We start from the raw sequence: 21,447 nt of genomic DNA on the forward strand, positions 1-21,447 counted from the left end.
ACGGAGCTTGTTCTTTAGCCCTGATAACCCCTGCACCTTTTATTTTTTATGACCCCACTGGGGGAGGAGCTAGACAGCCACTCAAATTACTGCAGTAGCCAGGCATTTGTCTTTTTTTAATAGTATTACAGGGAAGCAAAATGGACCACCGCCATTTTGTGTCTTGCAGTGGTGGATGCGGTGGCAAACAGGCCAATCCACAAAATCTTATTTTTTTTTTTTTTTTTTTTTTTACCTTTATTTTTACAGGCAAGTCATTAAGAACACGTTTGATGTGTCTTTCGCAGCCATTATACTTGGCGTTTTATTTAGGTTGTCTACATTTCCTTTATATTGTCCATAGACATTTTTAGTCTTTTTTTTAATATTAAAAATGCATTCTGGGATAATGTGTTTTAAACCTCACATTATTGGGTGGATATTTAATGGGTTTTGTGTATACAGTATGTGCATAATAGAATCACTGTCATTCCACTGTTATCCATACTATTCCAGGTGTTTGATAGTGACTGATATTCATGACATAGGACATAAACTGGCACATACACAGTACACACACAGATACCCAATTTTCTGACACCTTATTTGTCTTGAAAGAGTACCTTTTACAATTAGTGGACAAAAATCTAGGACTGATTGACTGAACGATTTCAGATTTAATTGGTTGATTGAAGAAAAAAATCTACATTGTTACATCCAACTCTGTCATTTTATTTGGCACTTGATATCTTTTTTAAAAGCAACCTCTCTCGAAGAGTTGAACACATACTGTTCATGGCAGAATGCCAAATTAAACATTCTCTTTTAAGTTCCACTTCTCAAAAATAACTTAATCGGTAGAATGATACGGACTTGCACAGTCCAAGCTGATCATTACTCCCTTAGATGAAATGGAATGTTCTACAAGAGGACAGATTGTGTGACGGAGAGGTGTGGACAGACAGAATAAGTAACCCAAAATAGCTGTTATTGTTGTTGAACCAATCGGATGGCTGCCTTGGCAGTTGGCATAGTGATGTCACCAGCTTTTTAGTCCTTGGTAAAGTTTGTGTGGCCTTCTGTGTCTTGGCTCTCCAAAATTCAGCCGTGTTTGTCCCTCTATTCTCTGTGTAAGTGTGCCTGTTCTTCTAATTGTGTGTCTCTGTACATGAACCTGCACGTCAATTTTAATCTGCCAACTTCACTTGATTTAAACTGGATTACTTGTTTATTCTGTAATGTACATTTAGTGCTAAGATTACTTAATTGGACTGTTGTGAAGCATTGGGCCTTGAGGGACCATGGTCAGGGTCAAACTAGGAGTCTCTCTCTTGCTCCTCCTGCTGGCTGTGAAGTGCGCTACGCAGGAAGAAACCAAGACAAACCCATGTGTTTGTGGACATCCGGGAATACCAGGAGACCCAGGCCACAATGGAATGCCAGGCCGTGATGGACGAGACGGGTTAAGAGGTGACAAGGGAGACCAAGGTAAGATAAAGGCACAACTTCAGTTAGAAGGGTCTCAATAACACAACATGTCTTTTACAGTTTTTGGTGATTTTATCATAACATTTATTTAAACAAAGGTGAAACTGGCATTCCTGGACCAACAGGACAGAGTGGCGCCAAAGGAGACAAAGGGGAGCTGGGTAAGGCTTTTTAAAATAATGACACAGCATTGGACAGAAAGCAACACTGGCTTTCTCTGACAAACAATATTAACACACTTTCTTTACACTTGTATCTGTAGGCGTGGCTGGCCTGGCAGGGGTTAAGGGCAAACGGGGTGAGAATGGAGAGAGGGGGCCACCAGGCAAGATGGGTCCTCAAGGAGTCTCAGGGCCCATTGGCCTAAAGGGCCAGAAGGGAGAGCTTGGGCTTCCAGGACCCAAGGGGCCGAAAGGAGATATGGGGCCTCTGGGACCAGAAGGCCAGAAGGGGGAGATTGGGCTCCAGGGGGACCGTGGCATCCAGGGGCCGTTGGGACCCCCAGGAAGACCAGGTCCGAAGGGAGACATGGGCCCCACAGGGTTCAAAGGCAACATTGGTTACCGCGGGGAGCGTGGAAACCGGGGCGAGCCGGGCGAGAAGGGTGAAAAGGGGGACACATTCCTCACCCCGAAAAGTGCCTTCTCCGTCGGCCTGACCGAGAACACCAAACTCCCAGCAGCCAACAGGCCCATTCAGTTCGACAAGGTGATCTACAACAAGCAGGACCACTACGACCCGCAGACGGGACGCTTCACCTGCGCCGTGGCCGGCGTGTACTATTTCACCTACCACATCACCGTCTTCTCACGCAATGTAAAAGTGGCACTGGTGAAAAATGGGCTGAAGGTAATCCACACCACAGACAACTACCAGAGCAGCGAAGACCAAGCTGCCGGTGGGGTTGTACTACAGCTGGAGAAAGGGGACAGGGTGTGGCTGCAGGTGGCAGGGGGAGAGCTCTTCAATGGCCTGTTCGCTGACGAGGATGACGATACGACCTTCTCCGGGTTCCTGCTCTTCGGTGCAGATTGAGGGTCAAGTCCAGGCGGCTGGGATAATTTTTTTCCTTTGACAGTCACAAGAAACAATGTGTTATTGTAAGTGCTCCATGTCCTGAATTACTTCAGCGTACCGTGTACATGATTCTTGGCATTGACTAAATCCATGTTTAAACAGGTTTTTTTTTTGTAAATTCATATTAACTAAATGAAGATTACTGTTAATGTTTTCATGCTACAGCTGATTTATTTTATAACTCAAGATAATTTCTCCTCTGGTGACTCACCAAACTATAAAAATAAATCTGTGACAATTGTTATTTTATCTTGTTTGATTTCAATACAATTAAAAATAAATCTATTTACTTCCGCATGGGTAGTACTACAATACGCAGAAGCATGTGCTTTTAGAAAAGCAGCTGTCTAATTGCATATGAATTCCTGGGTGTGGGTATGAAAAGAAAATATTTGGTCACGAGAAACAGGCTGAGCTTTGAAATACCACAAACAACTGGAAGATCCTGTACTTATTCAAGTGCATTCCGTGCCAGGAATGAAGTTCGAACTTATGCACAATACATCTTTTTTTTTCTAAAATTTCCAGTTTTCCAGTTTTCTCAATGGATCGCAACCTGTTATTAAGGGCGTGCTTTCCGGTGGTGATTCTTCAACTATTGGCTCCCGGCGATGTGGTCCTCTTGAGGTCAGACCACAAGATATCTGAGCAAAAGAAACGAGGAACGCAAACTCCGCCCCCAAGCAATCACTGCAACAAGTGCATGATGCTGCCTCACAGAAACGCCAGCTGGAGCTGCCAAAGATCGACCATCTTCATGCGCTTGAGTACCAACGGATTTCTGAGTTTGTTTTAACAACTTTTTTTTAGGCGGATTGAGTCCATCTTTTTTTCATATTTACCTACTTCAATTGCGTATTTATTGCCTCAAAACATTTCACCCAGCGAGCTTTCTGTTTTGTGAATCTTGTTTTAATAGTTAAGAATAACTTTCTGGGTAGCTAGCCAGCTAACTAGCCTACTGTTTGATGTTAGCCATTTGTCTCAAGATGTTGCAAGCCAGTTTGTACCACAGTAGCCTGCAACGTCGGATGTGTTTTCGTGTGTAGTCATCGATTGCAGGACCCTAAAAACCTTTGGACCTCAAAAGTAGTTTGTTTAAGCTTCTAGCAAAACGTTGACCGGGCGGTGATGTCTGGATAACTAATCATCAGAAACAGCTGCTTCTCTGTTGATGAGAAATATCGGTAGCACAGGACAACGTCCAGGACTATGAGAAGGGTAAGCAAATGTGAGCTACAAACGTCCTTGGATTTAAATGCATTGTGAATGTGTTGCATTGCAAACAAGTGTATACTTGGAATGTAACTTTTTTTTTAATGTATTTGCGATGCGAATGTCAATTAGTCAAAATGTTATTCTGTACATTTCTTTGACACTGTAACGTTGACGAAACAAGAGGGGGGTTATTGTAGCTGCGTTACTCCCGGGTTGTTATAGTGATGTGGGGGGTGCCAAGCGGTGCAAACACGTAGATCTTTGGGCGCTGGAGAGGAGGGGGTTGGGTCTTGGTCAACCACAGAGGTTTATGGCGAAACCAAGTTATTTAAGTTCACAAATAAGCACGTTTTTATGATTTTAAAACGTGCTTATTTTATTTGTATTTATTTGCCGGTTTACATTAAATAACTTTGACAGTCGCATTCGACGTCTTATTCTCCTGCTGTTTTTCTTTCGGAAACATTCCAGGTTACTTTCACTTGCTTTCTGTGTGAATTTGTTTAACAGTAGTGTATTGTTTTCTAGAGAAAGACATCTTTGTAGGCGTAACACGCGCCCGTACACTCGGGAGACGGAACTGTGGAACAGTTCTGTCTTTATGGATGGAGCGCCTGGCCCAGGTGCGTTTGGGCCATGGTTCTTACCATAGACTGTATATGGTTCTTACCTGTGTCAAATGAGAGATCACGTGACAACACGAGCACGTTATGGTTTTCAGTCTTTCAGAACACCTCACGCTACAGCATGTGTTTTGAATTCCTGTTTCCCAGTATGGCAGTATTTACAGATATAGGACACTTTTTCACACTCTCGTAAAGCCACTCACACATGAGTGGGCGTTTGATGTAGCACTATTGTGGTCGTCGAACTTTATTTGACCATTTCGTCATAAATGCTAATGTCCCTGCTCTCAGAGAAAATTATGTAGCCGTTCTGTCAGTGGGGTTGATTTAATACCCTGCCAAACATGGTTCATTCCCAGCCCCTTTAGAAAAAAGGTTCTCCCCAGACTGCTATGTGCAGTGTCCCACACCAGTTTCGCTGTACTCTTTGTATACAACTAATTCCTGTAGAATGTAATGTCTTGTTTGGTCAGATATTTGTTTAGTGTTTAGCATTCCTACAACTCCTAGAGTTCACAGTAGCATTTTGTCTTGTAAGCTTTGTACACAGTTTGGTTGGTGTTGGGTTTCCCATTCAGGATCTTTCTGACAGACCACAGACAGCATATCAGGTGAGTGACTGAATGAATGACACAGAGTAAGTGGGTGACACTCCCTAACCGCTGGACTACTGTTTTCCCACGATAAATGGGTGCTGTGGTCTCTGTGTGTGCTGTCTGTCATTGGACCAAAGTAAGAGGAACTGGGTCACAGTGAGATATGAGACTGCAACAGGCTGGTAACACCAGGGGTCTGTTTAGAAGTGAGAATGTTATAGAACTATTGTGATCAAAATAGGCTCAGTTGTGTAGACAAAATAGAAATGGTACTTTGAAACAGAGAGAGAGCATAGTAAATTGTCTGCGGCTGTCCTGCTGTCTGCAGCATTCTGAAAATCTTGGAAAGCTACTCCCTTGCTCACATCAAGCCTGTATTCCAATACTATTTTAAATTGCTTTTAGATTTCAAGTAGTCAGTTCATTTCATTTGCAAAGACCACTCATTCGCCATTGGAATGTATCTGAAAATATTCAATGCACCTACTGAATTACATTTAACCCATGTCACAAAGTAATTCAGACTCATTTCAAATTAAATTCGGTAGTCTGTTTTATGGTAGCATGTTTGTGTTGGGTTGTGTATTTGAAAATGGGCAACAAACTGCTAACAGTATTTTAGTTGTAAGATACTCAGGTTGGATACTCTGATTCATACCCAGCGCTAGGCCAAAATGATGCACTAGTACTCATCTTAAATGTCAAACTGGTCAATAGGAGATCCTGCTGTGTGCAGAGATTAGAGTTTGTGCAGAACCATGCATAGTATGGTCCTTGAGAACAAGCACCCAGACACGGCTCTCTGGGCCAAATCTCGGGAAATCAGCTCCTCAGAATTTAGACGGGGTACTGTGGGCTTAATGAGGTTTGATGCAACTGCGACAGCTTGTGGTTATTAAAGGCCTTGTTGGGATGGAAGTGCATCCTCCTACCTTCCTCTTTGCCTCCCTGATGGTGAATGTTATTCCCCAAACCCAAGTTTGGAGCATGCTGAAACCTCAGTCAAGGCGGTTGGACACGTGGTGTGTTTTTTTTGCGAAGCAGAGGACCCAGGTTTGAATCGGACATGTGCTGAATTGGGTGGGTGGGTGGGTGTGTGTTGGGGGGGGGGGTGCGGGGCGGTGGCGTGGAGGGGTACCAACAAAGCTGCGATCTGCAGGCGCTCTTTATAAACTGGAGATCCCATCAGATGCCTTCTACTGATGGAGAAACCTTTTTTCCCCGTTAGCATTCACCTTCCTAGAATTAAGTTTTTCTTTTATGTAGCCCAAAAACACACATTGGTTCTAGTTTCCATATGATTTTGCGAAGATCTGTACAAAGTGCCGTCAGGAAATTAGGCATTCCAGTAAGCTTGTTTTTCCCAGCAGCTGTTGAGTGCCGTACTCTCTCAGGTCGTAAGGCTTTTCCCTCCTTAAGAGGGCTATAAGTATTGTGTATGGCTAACGTGGTGTGTGTTGCTGACTGGTAGTCTTTAAGACTGTGCCATGGATGAAACCAGTGCTGAACAGACTGGTAAAGCCTCCTAATCAGATTAGTCCTGGGAGAGGAGCCGGCACATGCTAAACGGGCCTTGGTAAAGAGAGCCATGCGTGTTTTCTCTGAGAAACTCAGCTTCTTGTTGGACCACAGAACCTGAGCTTTCATATGCCCGCGCGTGTGCGCACACTGCAAAATCCGACCTTTATGTAGTCCACATCGGTCTGTCTTATGTCTCATCTACATATTTGTCAGAGTAGCTGTCTAAGAAAGGGTACAGTGGATAAAGCATTCACTCATTCTTTCAGCAAGTTCTCATGAGTTAAATCACTTTTTCCTGTAATGTCCCTCACTGGTCAGGATGGCACTGTTATGTACGGTTGGATTTGATCACTCGCATTACAACTGACAACCGGTAAACGGCGGTTTACTATGGAATGGCACCGCTGGTGATGTCTGGTGATCCTGTCTGTCCACGGCTCTGCCCCAATATGAGCGGACCTCTACAGGAGTGACTTTCCCTTAATGTTTTCTGTCTAGCCACCTAGTTCAACTCTCTGTTTCTGGCTGATTAACCTGAGCCCAGCCCAAGGCTGGGTAGGGCATACCTCTGCTCTCTGGACGTAAAATTGGGAGTTGTAGTTGCCGGAGTTCACTAATGATTATATGTTTATGACCCCTTACGTAAGGCCTTGACTTTTCCTACCCAAGGAGAAGGGAGTTGATGACTGAGAGAATGCCTGCCAGCGCCTCCCTGTGTGTGTGTGTGTGTGTGTGTGTGTGTGTGTGTGTGTGTGTGTGTGTGTGTGTGTGTGTGTGTGTGTGTGTGTGTGTGTGTGTGTGTGTGTGTGTGTGTGTGTGTGTGTGTGTGTGTGTGTGTGGCCTCAGCCATCTCTCTAGGAGTCTAATCTAAGGCTGGCTCCAGCTGGCTGCCGTGTGGGGGGGCTCCTCTGCGCTCCTCTCTCAGCTCTTAATTAACTCTGGTCCTGAGACCCAGAGCGCCGCCTGCTCTCGGTCTTCGCATGCAACCACATGGGAAGGCACTCTTGACCTGTGTTGGGACTGCTGGAGTGTAGCCCCAGAAACTTGCGTGTAACTTCCTTATTGTTGTTGGCAAACAATCGTTCGCATTCCTTTTTAGCGCCCTTTCTGCATTGGCAGTTTTGTTTGACAAATGCAAAACACAATACCACCTAACATTGAGGATGATGTGTTTCAATTATTTGAGGATGGCCCAAAACCAGTTTTCTGGCCTGATCTTCCTGAGCTGGGGTGCAGGTCTTCTGGGAGGTGAGCGTGTGCTGGTCTGGGCCTGTCAGACATCTGAGCCCAACCTACACCGGAGTTCATAAAGAATTCACCTCTTGTGGACTTTCTCGCATTACTTTGCTTTACAGAGTTTGATTGAAATTTACTCCCTTGTGATTTTAGATTTTCGTTTACTTTCTGCAGAAAATGTGCTATTATGTCAACGATAGAAATCCCTTGGGCAGTGATTACATCAGTCAGTCATGGGTAAATCCCTTAAGCATTGTGCACCTGGATTGTGCAATGTTTTCCATTATTCCTTCCAAAATTCTTAAGGCTCTTTAGCTAGATGGCAACCGGGAAAGTATTGCCCCAGATGTTAATTCAGTTTAAGGTTCAGAAATACCTTTGCCACTCAATGTATTCCTGGTTGGTTATTGTCCTGAGGAAAGATGAATTCTGCAGCAGGTTCTCCTCTAGGATTTCACCAATGCTTATCTGCTCCCCCAGTCTTCCCATCTATAAACACCTTCCCAGTCTTGGCTGATGTCAAGCATGCCAATACTGTGACTCACCCACCACCATTCTTGAAAATAAGGAGGTGGTTATTGAGTAAGGCATTGTTGTGGATTGTATTTTTATTTTTTTAAGGCTTTGCAAATATGCCCCCAAAAATTGCTTGGAATAATTATCCGTTACCAGTGAAATGTTTGGACACGCCTACCCGTTCAAGGGAATTTCTTTATTTTCACTATGTTCCACATTGTAGAATAGTAGTGAGATCAATGACATGACGCACTGGGGTTCCACCTAAAACCTGCTCTCGACAGCCATGCTAAGTCTCTGCAGCGTGTTGTGTGTATTTCTCCAAATGAATGGGGGCATGTATCCAAATTGAAAAAGGAATTGCGATCGCCTACCATGTTGTGAAGAGGGAGAAACCGTTGACAGACTTCTGTCAAGCTTTTATATGTCACATCAAATGCAAGTATCTTCATGAAAAGATTGATAATGACATTTTTTGTGATAGAGCGAATGCAGCGTGCAGAGCTTTCATCGAGGCAAAGGTGGCTACTTTGAAGAATCTACAACATGGCATATTGATTTGCTTTCACACTTTTTGGTTACTACATGATTCCTTGTGTTGTTTCATAGTTTTGATGTCTTCAATATTATTCCAAGTTATTCTCCAATAAATGCCCCAGATTGAGTAGGTATGTCCAGACTTCTGACTGGTACTGTATATTTTTGGGGTGTTAAGTGTAGTATTCCATATAGGATCTGTGTTTTATTACATTTGTATTATTTTCACTTTGTTTAGGTCATTATCGCAGTCCTCAGTGTGGTTGATCTGTCCTCAGTTGTGTTCCAACATAAAAATGTAACTCTGTTGCTGCTATAAAATCACCCATGGCTTCCTGGTTACATCCTCCTTGTCCAGAAGCTCCGTTCAGGAGGTCAACTGTATCTTTGTCTGAGTTGTTGTTGTTGTTGTTAACCACTAACCAATACTACATTTTATTCATGTGAGTTTTAGGTCCCTGGTCTTTTGTTAAATCAGTGCTTGGAATTGAAGGCTTGAGCTTAGATGTCGTGTGAATCAATTACATTCAGTAACTCAACAATAGTTGTCAAAGCACACAATGATTTGCTATGCTGTCCACTGTGTCCCGGGATGAGGCAGAGTTCAGCTGACCGTGCTGTCCCACGGCAGTAGCCAGAGGGGGGACACACAAACTGGACAAAAAGATCTCACCAATGACTCGCACCCCTGGTGTCGACCGAGCTCGGTCATAGGGCCTCCTGAGGAGATGAGTCTTCAGGAAGGCCTTGAAGCTTTAGTCTGCCTGGGAAATGCCTGCCTCCAGTCATTTGTTTGTAATGTCTAGGAATAACGAGGCCTCTTGTGACAATAGTGTACATGTAGGTACAACAGGACTAATTAAGTCTGTCTAATGCTTTCAAGGTTAACTGCTAATCCATGAAATTGGCGCCAACCTCAACAGGAAGGCAGTATAGAAAGCCTAGCGCAGGAGTAATATAATCAAGAGACTTTGGTTTAGCAGACAAAGATTAAGCCTAGTGCCTAGACAAAAAAAAAGGGTCCCTGTACAAAAAAAGAATCTGTTAGACTCAGGAAAAAAAAGGTAAAACTGCTAACTGACAGAAACAGGCGTTCGCAGAATGTGTTGTAGTTTCATGATTTGTGTTTCTGGGATTGGATTACCACTAAAAACTAGAATTTAGTTGACCGCATTGAAATGTATTGTCCGATATAAACAGACGCTTTCTTTTCCCTGGGACCGAGAGCTAGCATCTGTTTTGTCCAAATTTGAAATGAGTGCTGTATTAGGGTTGAAGTATGACTTGCCACATTGAGGGGTTCCACCCTACTACACAATGTTAAAATGACGAAATTAAACTAGTCATTTTATCTGCTAGATTTGAAGTACTGGCAGTAGGACAAACTCCAAACCCAGTGTAATGGTCAGGCTGTGACAGTTGGCACCAGGCGGAGGTCGAGCATAGGGGGGTAGTGTGTGAGGTCATGTTGGAAGACAAGATTACTTTTATGAGGTAATTAATTGGATAGAGGGCTGAGTTAGTGTGCATGCTCAGTGCCTGAATAGTCTTTTTCATTTAACCAACCGCAAGTCTCGCATTGAACTAAAATAATGGAAAGCCTCAACCTTACGCCCTGGGAGGCCAGCATCTTCCGCTGTATGTTTTTGTCATCTATATCCCGTGATGAAAGTGAAAACAAGTAATGTGTTGGTATTCAGACCCTTTGCCATAACACTCCAAATTGAGTGGTCTGGTCATCCTTGAATTTCTGTAGGATTTAACTGGAGTCCACCTGCAGTGAATTCAATTGATTGGACATGATTTAGAACGGCACACACCTGTCTATATAAGGTCTCACACTTCACAATACCTTTCAAAGCAAACACCAAGCCATGAAGTCCAAGGAAATCTATAGACCTGAGAGTATCAATCAATCACATTTATTTATAAAGCCCTTTTTACAACAGCAGTTGTCACAAAGTGCTTTACAGATGCACCCTGCCTTAAACCCCAAGGAGCAAACAACAGTATTGTTGGATTTCAAGTATCAAGGCATAGATCTGGGGCATGTTTTAAAAAAAAGGTCCCTGGAGCACAATGGGCCCCATCGTTGTGAGATGAAAGTAGTTTGGAACAACCAAGAGTCTTCCTACAGCTGGTCGTCCAGCCTCCAGCCTATCTAAGTGACAAGTGGCCACTAACACAGCCACGTTTTTTTTTCTCCGATGGGAGAACCTGCCACAAGGACAACTTTCTCCTGGTCTCAGTGGCAGAGTGGCTAGATAGAAACCACTCCCGAGTGTAAGGCATATGAAATGTCGCCTGAAGGACTCCTGGAGCTTGAAGAGAGATTCTGTTCTGGTGAGAACAAAATCGAACTTTGCCTGACACCCAAGCACTACAACTGGCACTACCTAGATCTGATAGTTATTTGGTATTTTATTAAAATACCTGTTAGCAACAGATGTGCAAAGACTACTCCAGGGATCCAAACATGCATTTAGCAATGGGGTCGCAATGGATAGAGCCAAGTTGGGATAATTGTTGGGATAATGGCGCCTTTTGTTCTGTTAGTGATTAGTAACCATGCCAGAACATATATTGGCTTTTGGGATAATATGTCTAAACCTGCAGTTTGTGACGTTGACACATTTCATATCTGCTTGCATATCAAGCCGGAAGAGTGATTTATCAGCGTCTGAGGGGACAGGGGCTCTTAGTACTGTCAGAACATTTTAAATGTAAGCTCTCAGATTCAGGCGGCTTTCCAAGGCCAGCGGTCAGACGGCGGTAGCGAAGTGGGTCTGCTGTAACCGGTGAAGGTGTAGTGTTGAGGAGGGTGAAAGTCCCAACCGTGTGTAGTCTCCAGGCCCTGATGCTACGGAAGACACAAAGCGGAAAAGCTCTTTGCACATCTTGAGCAGACAGGCAGTCTAATTTACCGTAGGAAAATTGGGTCCTCGTGACATGTTGCCTTCAAGTGGTATTTAATTGAATTATATATTGAGGAGCCTCTAAGTTCAATTGGGTCAGTGTGAAATGGAAAGGGAGGTAGAGGATGGCGGAGGAGTTAAATAGCTGGGGTCCCAGGGCGGCGGTACAGAGGAGCAGAGATCACCCTGCCTCTCCCCCTCTGTCCTCCCACCTCCCCACATTAGCCAAATCTGGAGAAAATTGGCAATTTGTTGGATTAATCACAATGGATTAGTGATTCTCATTGCTAAGTCATGCTCACAAAGCCCCTCATCAAAGACTGGCCTGCTTTAACCGCTGCCCTACGCACGCACGCGCACTACACTGGGGCCCACTGCTCCTTGGCCATACAAAATATACACAGCCAAGGAGAAAATCACATAACTTTCACACAGAGAGACACTCCTACGCGCACGCATAAACTCGCACTGTCTTTCTTTTCTTTCCTCTTGGCGCACACGCATTAGCTGAGATGAAGTGCAAAGACAAAACAGAGCAAACTCTCTTGATTTTTTTCTTTTCTTACTTGAACTCCCTCACGTAACCAGTAATAACACACTCTGCATTTTGAATTCACACTCCTTGGCGATGTGCAAATTGTCAAATCCGTAATGGCTACGTGGCGTCGTTGGCTTTCTGTTATACTGCCACTTAGCCTTCCTTTCTAGTAAACAACCTCACAAACCTTGTGTTCGGTCTTGCTCTGGTTATCTGAGGTGCCTCCTAAATTCCTGGTGGTTTTGTGTGCTGTTGTAGCTGGCTGTGGTGCCCGGGTCTGACCGTGTCCGGCCTCCCTTGTGCCAACTGCAGGTCTGTGTGCAGGTACAACAGTAAACAGTCTGGTGTGAGTTGGGCATACGTTCTCTTTTGACTGTGTGTTAGCAGCCACGTGTTTTGTGGTCTCTGCATGCTGATCCCATTCTCCTCTTGTTCCTACATTTTATGTTGGCAATAAAGAATGATAAAAGATTGGCATTGAAATCAATCAAGGACACTGTACCTGAGGAGGGTTGTTAAATAATGATATGACTTGCCCGTTGTCTCCTTAGGCGGGGCAGAATGACGGAGCCCCGTCCACCAGCGAGGACTCGTTCCGCCGTGGCCTCACCCCTGACCATGCCCTTCGACCTCCGGCCCGACCCCGACTGCTCTGTGATGTTTCCACCGTCCAGGGTCACACGGCGAGCGTGCATTCCCAATCCCTGCTGTCTGGGTGTGGCGCGCATTTACAACCAGTGACCTCTGACCCCCACCAAGAGGAAAACCGACTGAATGGGCTCAACACGGCAGGCTGGTCCAGTCCTGTGATAGGCCACCTTGATAGGACGCCCTACTCGTCCAGGGTCATGAGGCTCTTTTCAACCCAGAGGAGCTGTACTGTCCCAGAGTATAGTCTGGCCCCGGCCAGGCCCATCTCCTACCCAGAACCTACAGGCAGCAGCAGGGGGTCCCAGGCTTGGCCAGGCCTCTCAGGGCTGGCTGTCATGAGCTCCTTTAAGAAGTTACGGACCTCAGTACTCCAGGGTATCCAGACTCGGGGGGCAGCCAATCAGGAAGGAGAATATACCTCGGCAGCCAATCAGGGTGGTGATGATAAAATGGTCGCAGCCAATCGGAGCCCAAGGCTTCGGTGTGGGGAGGAATACCAAGGGTCTAACGGAGTGCCGGTTGGCCAGCAGATGTCTGGGAATCACCTTAATTATGACGATGAAGATGACCAAGAGGAGGTGGTGGATGAGGAAGATGGACTTCAGAGAAACACACGGTTTTCCAGGAGCATCAGGAGAGCGTACGGGGCGGGTCGCATCTCGCTGCTGGACACCGGGCAGGAGACGAGTGAGAAGGGTCCAGAATCAGTTAGCTCAACCAATCAGAAACCGGATTCTGGCTCCGGTTTAGATGCCGAGCGGGCTGTGAACGTGCTGAGCCGGCTGAGCAAGAGCGCAGACAACCTACACCTCTTCAAGGGCCCATTCCGACGCAAGGCCCCCTCCCCTACCTCCCCCTCCCCTACCTCCCCCTCCCCTCAGACAGACACACCGGTTGCTAACGGCTCTGTGGTCATTAAGGGGTCCTGTGGCGGCACCGGAATCCAGAGAACTGCCAGCGCGTCGTCCGTGGACCTTCGGGACCCCAGCCAGAGCCCTAGGACTTCGCTCGGTGCCAAGGGCCACATGCTGAAGCTAGTAGGCAGCGTGACTGACCTGACCGGACGGCGCCGGTCCAACCCATCTCCCGTCCCCTCCCCGGGGTCCCCCGCCACCCCCCTGTCGCCCCTCAGCCGTATCCACGACGACTACTCCCGCCGCATACCATGCCTGCCAGCCAGCGAACGCCGGCGCCGGCCCTCGCCGTCCGGGAGTAAAGCGGCGGCGGAGGGGGAGAGAAACGGCACCCCGGCGTCACTGGAACACACCCCCACCGTCCACCGCCCGCCACATGGTGAGGACTTCCCGTCCACGCGCCCCGAAGGGCCCGTAAAAGCCCTGGAGGAGCCAGGCCATGTCTTTGTTTTCCCCAGCCAGCTTTTCCTGGCAGCCTCCTCTCCCCTGGGGGATCGTTCCCGGAGGAGCAGCCTGTGTGAGGGGGACGGGCCTCGGGGGGGACAAAGTGACGGGCAGTGGGCCCAGTGTGATTCCCCTCCGCTCCCCCAGGGGGAACCCTGTGGGAGCCGCAGCCAAGTCCAGGAGGAGGTCAGTGCTGAGGGCAAGAAAAAAACAGAACTGGTAAGTGAATGCTTTGATACGTGAAACTGCTACAATTACTTAGTCTCACTCTAGTACCTTGGATTAGCTTTACTGCTGATATGAATGGTCTAATCAGCTGACTGGAGTAGGCTGCCAACACCATCTTGCAAAATAATGCTATTGATCAGCAATCTCAAAGGACATTGTGTGTGATTTGTGAACATGGGGCTTATTTATGCCTGCAGACATCTGGGAAGTCCAATGTCATTCTTATCAGTTGGAGCAGAATGTTCAGGTCTAAGGCCTTGATCGTAGAGATTTGATCCCGTTCCAGAGATTTTGCACTTGGCCAAATCTGTTTGTGAGTTGCCACTCATAGTTCAGGAAAGGATATCCAGGTGTGTGTGTGTCAGTCCGTGTCCACCCACACTAACAAGTGAAGTCAGTTGTCAATCAAGCCCAGCTGATATGCCCCCCCCTCAGCTAGGTCACATGTACCCCAGCTAAGGGAGCAGGACAGGGCAGGCCCAGTTAATTATTAGGTGCTGGTGGTATTGCGTAAGCCAGCAGGGCCACCTTTCCAGTGCTCTGCCTCTGCCTGGCGGTGAATGTAGTTATCAGGGAGAGCCTTTCCCTCCCTCCCACCCCTGGACAGCAGGCCGGCCGTGGGGACAAAGTCCACTAGTCACAAAGCCTGGTGGAGGTACGGAAGGAGATTTAGAGAACGCAGACAGGAATTATACAGTCTGGGCTGCCGTGGGACTGAGCGTTTCAGTACGTGTTTATTAAATGGAGGACCCCTCGATTCATTAGGATGTAGTGGAAGGAGCTGGTTTTGGTTTGTTCGACGGGACAGAGGCCTGTGACTTTAGTGTGTGTGTTTTCCTGTTTGACCATGCTGGTTATCCCCTGCTTCTCTTTCCAGTGCCTTTCGACCGACCCGGACCCAGGTCAGCAGGAGCCCGAGGTGAGAACTTCTCTCCGTCTTCACCAACTAACCCAGATCAGGATGTCTGCTCTGTTACAGACCAACTGTTGTGTACTTATTTAAATGGCTTGTCACTTTAATAATAGTATTAAAAAAGATTTGTTGAAGCTGTGTGGTTTGGGGAAATAATGAGACACAAGTCTCATTTTACACGAGAGACCCATATCACGAGAGTAGACACGTCAACTTAACACGTCTGTTTTTGATTAACTAAATATTTTCCTGCAGGAGTTCATGTTGGTAGTCTTGTGGTTCATTTCGTGTTTCACCTATGTCTTCCCCTCAGGGCATATCAGACAAACAGGGCAGTGAAGCACTGTTAGGGGTCACAGAGAGCCCCCCTCCCTCAGCCTCTGGCTCGCCTCCTCTCAGCCCAACATGTTCCCCAGACTCTCCAACGTCACCCGTGGCAACGGGCGCCACGGAATCTGTCACCCCCAGGCAGAGGGCGGGCCGATCAAGGCCTCGGCCAATCTCTGACTACGCTCAGCTGGTGGCCAGGAAGTACGCCATTCCTGAGGAGGAGGCGGAGCTGCTTCCTGAGGAGAGAACTACAAATGGATCTCCCTTGCAGGACTACAAAAATAAAGGAGGCAGGGGGGACAAAGACAGCCCGGAGAACCCCTTTGTGAATGGAGATCTCCAGGGCCAGAGGAGGAGACCCGTCTCTGTGATTGGAACAGTGAGTCTGTACTCGTGTGGCGCTGAGGACAGCGAGGACCGCCTACCATCCGTAAGCAACTACAACTCACACTAAACAACGGCCCGACAACCCGGATGTAGACCTGAAACGTTATTCAAAATCTGTGTGTAGAATCACTGACAGACCTCAGCCGTGGAGTGGTTAGAAAGCATGTCGGGTCACATTGTCACAATACATGGCACAGTACAGACCTGTCCCTTTACCATGCCCCCTTCTTGTCCCCCTCCAGCCCCTGTTGCGCCCTCCTGTCCCCTCCCACCAGGTGCCACCCTACAGGGGGGTGTCGGCCCGGTTCCGGCCCTCCAGCTTGTCCCAGAGCACCCCTATCGGACTGGACCGTCTCGGTCGACGCAAACTACACCGAATTCTCAGTGGTGGGTGTGTGTACCGTGTCTGTTAAAGATGAGAGCAGAACTGACCTTTGCATGGAGACTTCAGACGGGACAGTATGTAGGTCTGGTGTTCGTGTAATGCAATACGTGGCATGTATGCGTGGCATGTATGCGTGGCATGTACTGACCGCCTCCTCCTTGTAGCAGACGGCGGCTCGGAGAGTTGCGTGGCGACGGACGGCGACAGTGTTAGTGAGGAAGACGAGGGGAGTTTCGACGAGCTCAGTGACGTCACGACATGCCTTCAGCCCGGGGTGGAGCTGTCTCTGCTCAACCAGGTGGGTTCCCAGCATGCCTTGCATGTGGCGTTCGTCAGCGGCGACGCGTCCTGTAGCCTTTTTCCCCGACAACAGAACGTGGGGCGTCCGCCTGCCGTTCCCGCCAAGTCATCCACGATGTCCGAGTTCATGCGGGGGATCCCGTTTTTAGCCGTCGAGTCTGAATGTAATCTGTGTGTCGGACGTGACTGTGTGTTCATGTAGTTGTGTTTTGTGCTTTCTGGTCATTGCATGAGCTCACTGACTGAGTACGGTGGGGTGGAGGGGACTTTTCTTTAACTGGAACTCTTCAGTTGCGCAGCGTGTTGGATGTGTGTGTCATTGGGTATTTCGTGTGTGTTAGTGGATAGACCAAGGCCATGCTGTGTACGCGGAGGCTCTTTGGGACCATGTGACGATGGAGGAGCAGGAGCTGGCGTTCAAGGCCGGGGATGTGATCCGGGTGCTGGAGGCCTCTCATAAGGACTGGTGGTGGGGCATTGGGGCAGACCGGGAGGCCTGGTTCCCCTCCAGCTTCGTCAGGGTAAAGTTTATATTATTTTTTTTTGGGGGGGGGGCACGTCACACGTCACACCAAGATCAAAAAGCGTTCAAAAAACATCAGAGAGACAAACACTGTCTCCAACAACACTGCAGTTTGCTCATTGAACTGAACAGCTCAGGTCAGGAAATACAAGGGGCTTCAATATTTTCTGTTCTCGCTATGTAAGAGGTGTTTACTCTAGAGTCTGCCAGATACAATCCCTGAAACTGGCCCCATTCCAACCCCGCCCTCTAAGCCCTCAGTAGTGTGTTCAAGGGCCGTGGGCTTCAGAGATTTGGGCCGTTTCCCTGGTGACTGTGTTGATTGACAGTTGTGTCTTTATTAGGCATGCTGTGGTAACCGTGGTGAGGATAGTTGACTGACAGGTGGACAGGTGTTTGTTAATTGCCCTGACTTGTTGCCGGGCTTGTTGACCATAGTGGGTGTTTCTAATGTCACCATGGGGATGTTGGTTTGGTTAACAGCGTTTCAGGCTCCGGGTGCTAGTTAGCTAAGACTGTGTGTGAGTTACTGGTTATCATGGTGCCATGCGAGTGTTCATGCGAGTGTTCGTGCGACCAGGTGCGTGTGAACCAGGAGGAGGATTCTGGAGCGGAGAGCGTTGACAGTTGTGTTCTGGACCGGGAGGACCGGCACGCTGCCACGCGGGAACCTCACTCCCACAGTGCCGAGCACCGCCAGCAGATGAGGGCGAATGTGGTCAAAGAGATAATGAACACAGAGCGCATCTACATCAAACACCTCCGGGACATCTGCGAGGTGGGTTAGAGGCTCAGCCACAAACATTATCCCACTCTGCCACTCTCTCCTTCCCCCGCGTCGTCTCGGACATTATCCCACCCTGCCACTCTCTCCTTCCCCCGCGTCGTCTCGGACATTATCCCACCCTGCCACTCTCTCCTTCCCCCGCGTCGTCTCGGACATTATCCCACCCTGCCACTCTTTTTCACCAGCTTCTCTTCATTGGCTCTCCCTGCTGGTCACATCTTGCAATCACTATTGGTCCATATCAATGTCTATTCCTTGTTACTTTCTCCTGGGCCAGGTCTATATAATATACAGTATCTAATCTTTAATCACACAGCTGATACAATTGCACAAGATGTTTCAACTAAACCAGGAAATGCTTTTCCCAGGGCTATATCCGTCAGTGTCATAAACACCCGGGCATGTTCACTGAGCTGCAGCTGAAGACCATCTTCAGCAACATCGAGGACATCTACAAATTCCAGAGGCAGTTTCTCAAATACCTGGAGAAGAAGTACAACAAAGATGAGCCTCACCTCAGTGAGATAGGAGGCTGTTTTCTCATCCAGGTAGATCATACTTTGGTATTCCCACAGGGGACCCGGTCAAGAATGGATGCACTCACTATAAGTTGATTTGGATAATGATGTCATCTGAATGCAATCGCCACCCCCCCAATTTACAGGTGCTACTGTCCAGGCAGACTTACCGGAGCAATTAGTGTTCAGTGCATTACTCAAGAGCACAATGAAATAACTTGGATTAAAACATTTTGGTTTCTTGCCCAAAGGTTTTTACCACTAGGCCATCTTCCACTTTGACTTTGCATGCATGCACATGTGCACTTTGATTATTTTTCTTTTTAATCTGAGTTTAGTGTGGATACATCTAAAAGCAGTCCCTTCACCTCTGATGAGGTTTTATAAACACTAGCCCCTCTCTCCCTTTTGCCAATTCATCCACCCACACACCCCTCTCACACTCTTCCTCTTTTCACCCCCCCCCTCTCGTTCATTTCTCTCGCTGTGTGTCAGGGGGAGGGTTTCTCCATCTACTCTGAGTACTGCAATAACCACCCCGCAGCCTGCGCGGAGCTGCAACGCCTCATGAAGCTGGGCAGGTACAAGCACTTCTTTGAGGCCTGCCGTCTCCTGCAGCAGATGATTGACATCTCCATCGCTGGCTTCCTGCTCACACCCGTGCAGAAGATCTGCAAGTACCCCCTTCAGCTGGGAGAGCTGCTCAAATACACACCCAAAGATCACAGGTAGGCCAAAACGCACACGCTCGTCACTTTCTTTAAACGTCACCTCGTGTGCCCACACACACACAAGCCTCTCTCCACTCTGATGCGGTGGTTGTTGTGTGACGTAGTGACTACGATGGAGTGAGCAACGCATACAAGGCAATGAAGAACGTGGCGAGCCTGATCAACGAGGGCAAACGGCGGCTGGAGAGTCTGGACACCATAGCTCAATGGCAGGTGGCCATACTCCGCTGGGAGGTGAGGGAACTGATGTAGTCACATACGTGTTACACCCCCTGTCGTTATCGCCATGCCAGGAACTCCTTTGGTCTTTGTGTCTCACAGTAGCGGACTGTGTCTGGAGACGTAGCACAAGCCGACGAACGCATCAGTGGTCCCGGAACCAATTTGGCACGCGCTTGTTTTCTTTCTACAGGGGCCGGACGTGCTGGAGCGCAGCTCGGAGCTGATCCACTCCGGGGAGATGGTCCGGGTGGTCCGCCAGGGCAACAAGACCCAGCAGCGCAGCTTCTTCCTGTTCGACCACCAGCTGGTGTTCTGCAAGAAGGACGTGCTGCGCCGCGACCTGCTGCACTACCGCGGACGCCTGGACATGGACCACACGGAGGTTCTGGAGATGGCCGACGGCAGGGACCTGGACCTGGGCGTCGCGCTGCGGAACGCCCTGCGGCTTCGGAACCGCTCCACTCTGGAGACCCTGTGTTACCTCTGCTGTAGGAAGCCCGAGGACAAGCAGAGGTGGCTGCAGGCCTTTGCCAGGGAGCAACAAAGGGTCCAGGATGACCAGGAGATGGGTACGGAGGGGCAGGAGATGGGTACGGAGGGGCAGGAGATGGGTACGGAGGGGCAGGAGATGGGTACGGAGGGGCAGGAGATGGGTACGGAGGAAGAAGGAAGTTGAGAGGGTTGGGAGAATGTGTACCTGTAAATGTCCATGTGGTTGACTGCTCTCCTTTTTAAACCTTTCATGACAGGAATGAAGATCAGTGAAACGCAACGTAAACAAGCTATCTTCAATGCGAGGAAATCCAAACATGGGAAAATGAAGTGTAAGCAATATACATATATTTTTTTATTTGCTGTGCATGTTGTATTGTGTTCATATTATGCTATCTATTGGATAGTTGTTTTAAAATGTTCAAAGAAATGTTTTGTCTGTGTTGTATTTGTTCCTCAGCCATTGGCTACGCTGGCAGTGTCCCGTCCCACCACCAACCCCTGCATCCAATACACCAGCGCCATGTTACCGTGCCAACTAGCGTGCCTCAGCAGCAGGTGTTCACGTTAGCCGAGCCCAAGCAAAAGCCTGCCCACCTGTGGTACAATTTAACCAGACACGCCTTTTTCAGGAAGTGAGGAGTCGCCGCCTCTTGCTGCCTCAGATTTCTGAATGTTCATATCACGTCTGCAATGGTCCTGAGGACTGAAACAAAAACCTACAATAATGGACCGATACACTGTCAGTGCACATACTACTGTCCTTGGTTTTATCACTGTGCCTACTTAAGTCTCTGTCATGTCTGTTTTTGTGTCTTTTCGGCATCATGTTCATGTCTGTCAGTGATTTTAGTTTTTGTCCATTCAAAACTGTGCCTGCAAAAAGAATTGTAAGGGACTTCCCAAAAGTGTTAATATACTTCGGACAGACTGAGTTCCTTCATGTTGCTGGTGTTCTAAAGCTGCTTTTATAGTCTGTAGACCCGAACGGCCAGCGTAGACCTCTGTTATAGTAATTATGACAATGGTGTACTGCACATTCAGCTTTTATTTGGAGTACTTACCTGCTACCTTGGTTTTAGTTTTAATTTCTCTGAGGCTGGACCCTGTTGGAGTTAGACGGCTTGTGAAGGCACACCTCTCCTCTGAGAGCTGAATGGCCAGAGGACGAAACACACTAACACTGTTGTAAATAAACTCTTGTACAAAAATGTTACACTGTGTTTGTCAATGAAGTGTGTATCTTTATAACAAATGTTTGTAGATGGAACAATTGTGTTATTCCACCAAATCACTTTTTCAAGCACATGGTTCCATTACTGAGGAAATGTAACATACACTCTATTATATTCAGACTAGTTGATTACCTATTGCG

At 47.7% G+C, this 21,447-nt stretch overlaps 2 protein-coding genes across 3 annotated transcripts; both read left to right on the forward strand.

Annotated features, from left to right (window-relative positions):
* The first annotated feature begins 1,052 nt into the window (after positions 1 to 1,052).
* On the forward strand, positions 1,053 to 2,770 carry c1qtnf9 (C1q and TNF related 9). 2 transcript variants are annotated; one of them, XM_010885910.3, is made up of 4 exons: positions 1,053 to 1,109; positions 1,262 to 1,467; positions 1,566 to 1,628; positions 1,730 to 2,770. In XM_010885910.3, exons 2-4 carry the CDS (start codon positions 1,281 to 1,283, stop codon positions 2,500 to 2,502), a joined length of 1,023 nt encoding a protein of 340 aa, XP_010884212.2. In that variant the 5' UTR covers positions 1,053 to 1,109; positions 1,262 to 1,280; the 3' UTR covers positions 2,503 to 2,770. The 2 variants fall into 2 exon arrangements, with proteins under 2 accessions (XP_010884212.2, XP_010884211.2); XM_010885909.3 differs by having other exon boundaries at positions 1,067 to 1,109; positions 1,230 to 1,467.
* Positions 2,771 to 3,192: 422 nt separating this feature from the next.
* Positions 3,193 to 21,288, forward strand: spata13 (spermatogenesis associated 13). The gene is made up of 16 exons (XM_034289399.1): positions 3,193 to 3,765; positions 4,291 to 4,385; positions 12,799 to 13,744; positions 13,775 to 14,475; positions 15,362 to 15,403; positions 15,711 to 16,157; positions 16,357 to 16,501; positions 16,664 to 16,797; positions 17,141 to 17,320; positions 17,903 to 18,100; positions 18,478 to 18,657; positions 19,123 to 19,355; positions 19,463 to 19,592; positions 19,771 to 20,149; positions 20,330 to 20,404; positions 20,533 to 21,288. Exons 2-16 carry the CDS (start codon positions 4,368 to 4,370, stop codon positions 20,709 to 20,711), a joined length of 3,987 nt encoding a protein of 1,328 aa, XP_034145290.1. The 5' UTR covers positions 3,193 to 3,765; positions 4,291 to 4,367; the 3' UTR covers positions 20,712 to 21,288.
* The last annotated feature ends 159 nt before the right edge of the window (positions 21,289 to 21,447 follow it).

The sequence above is a fragment of the Esox lucius genome, chromosome 21, assembly GCF_011004845.1.
Source record: "Esox lucius isolate fEsoLuc1 chromosome 21, fEsoLuc1.pri, whole genome shotgun sequence".
In the NCBI taxonomy this organism is placed as follows: Eukaryota; Metazoa; Chordata; class Actinopteri; order Esociformes; family Esocidae; genus Esox; species Esox lucius.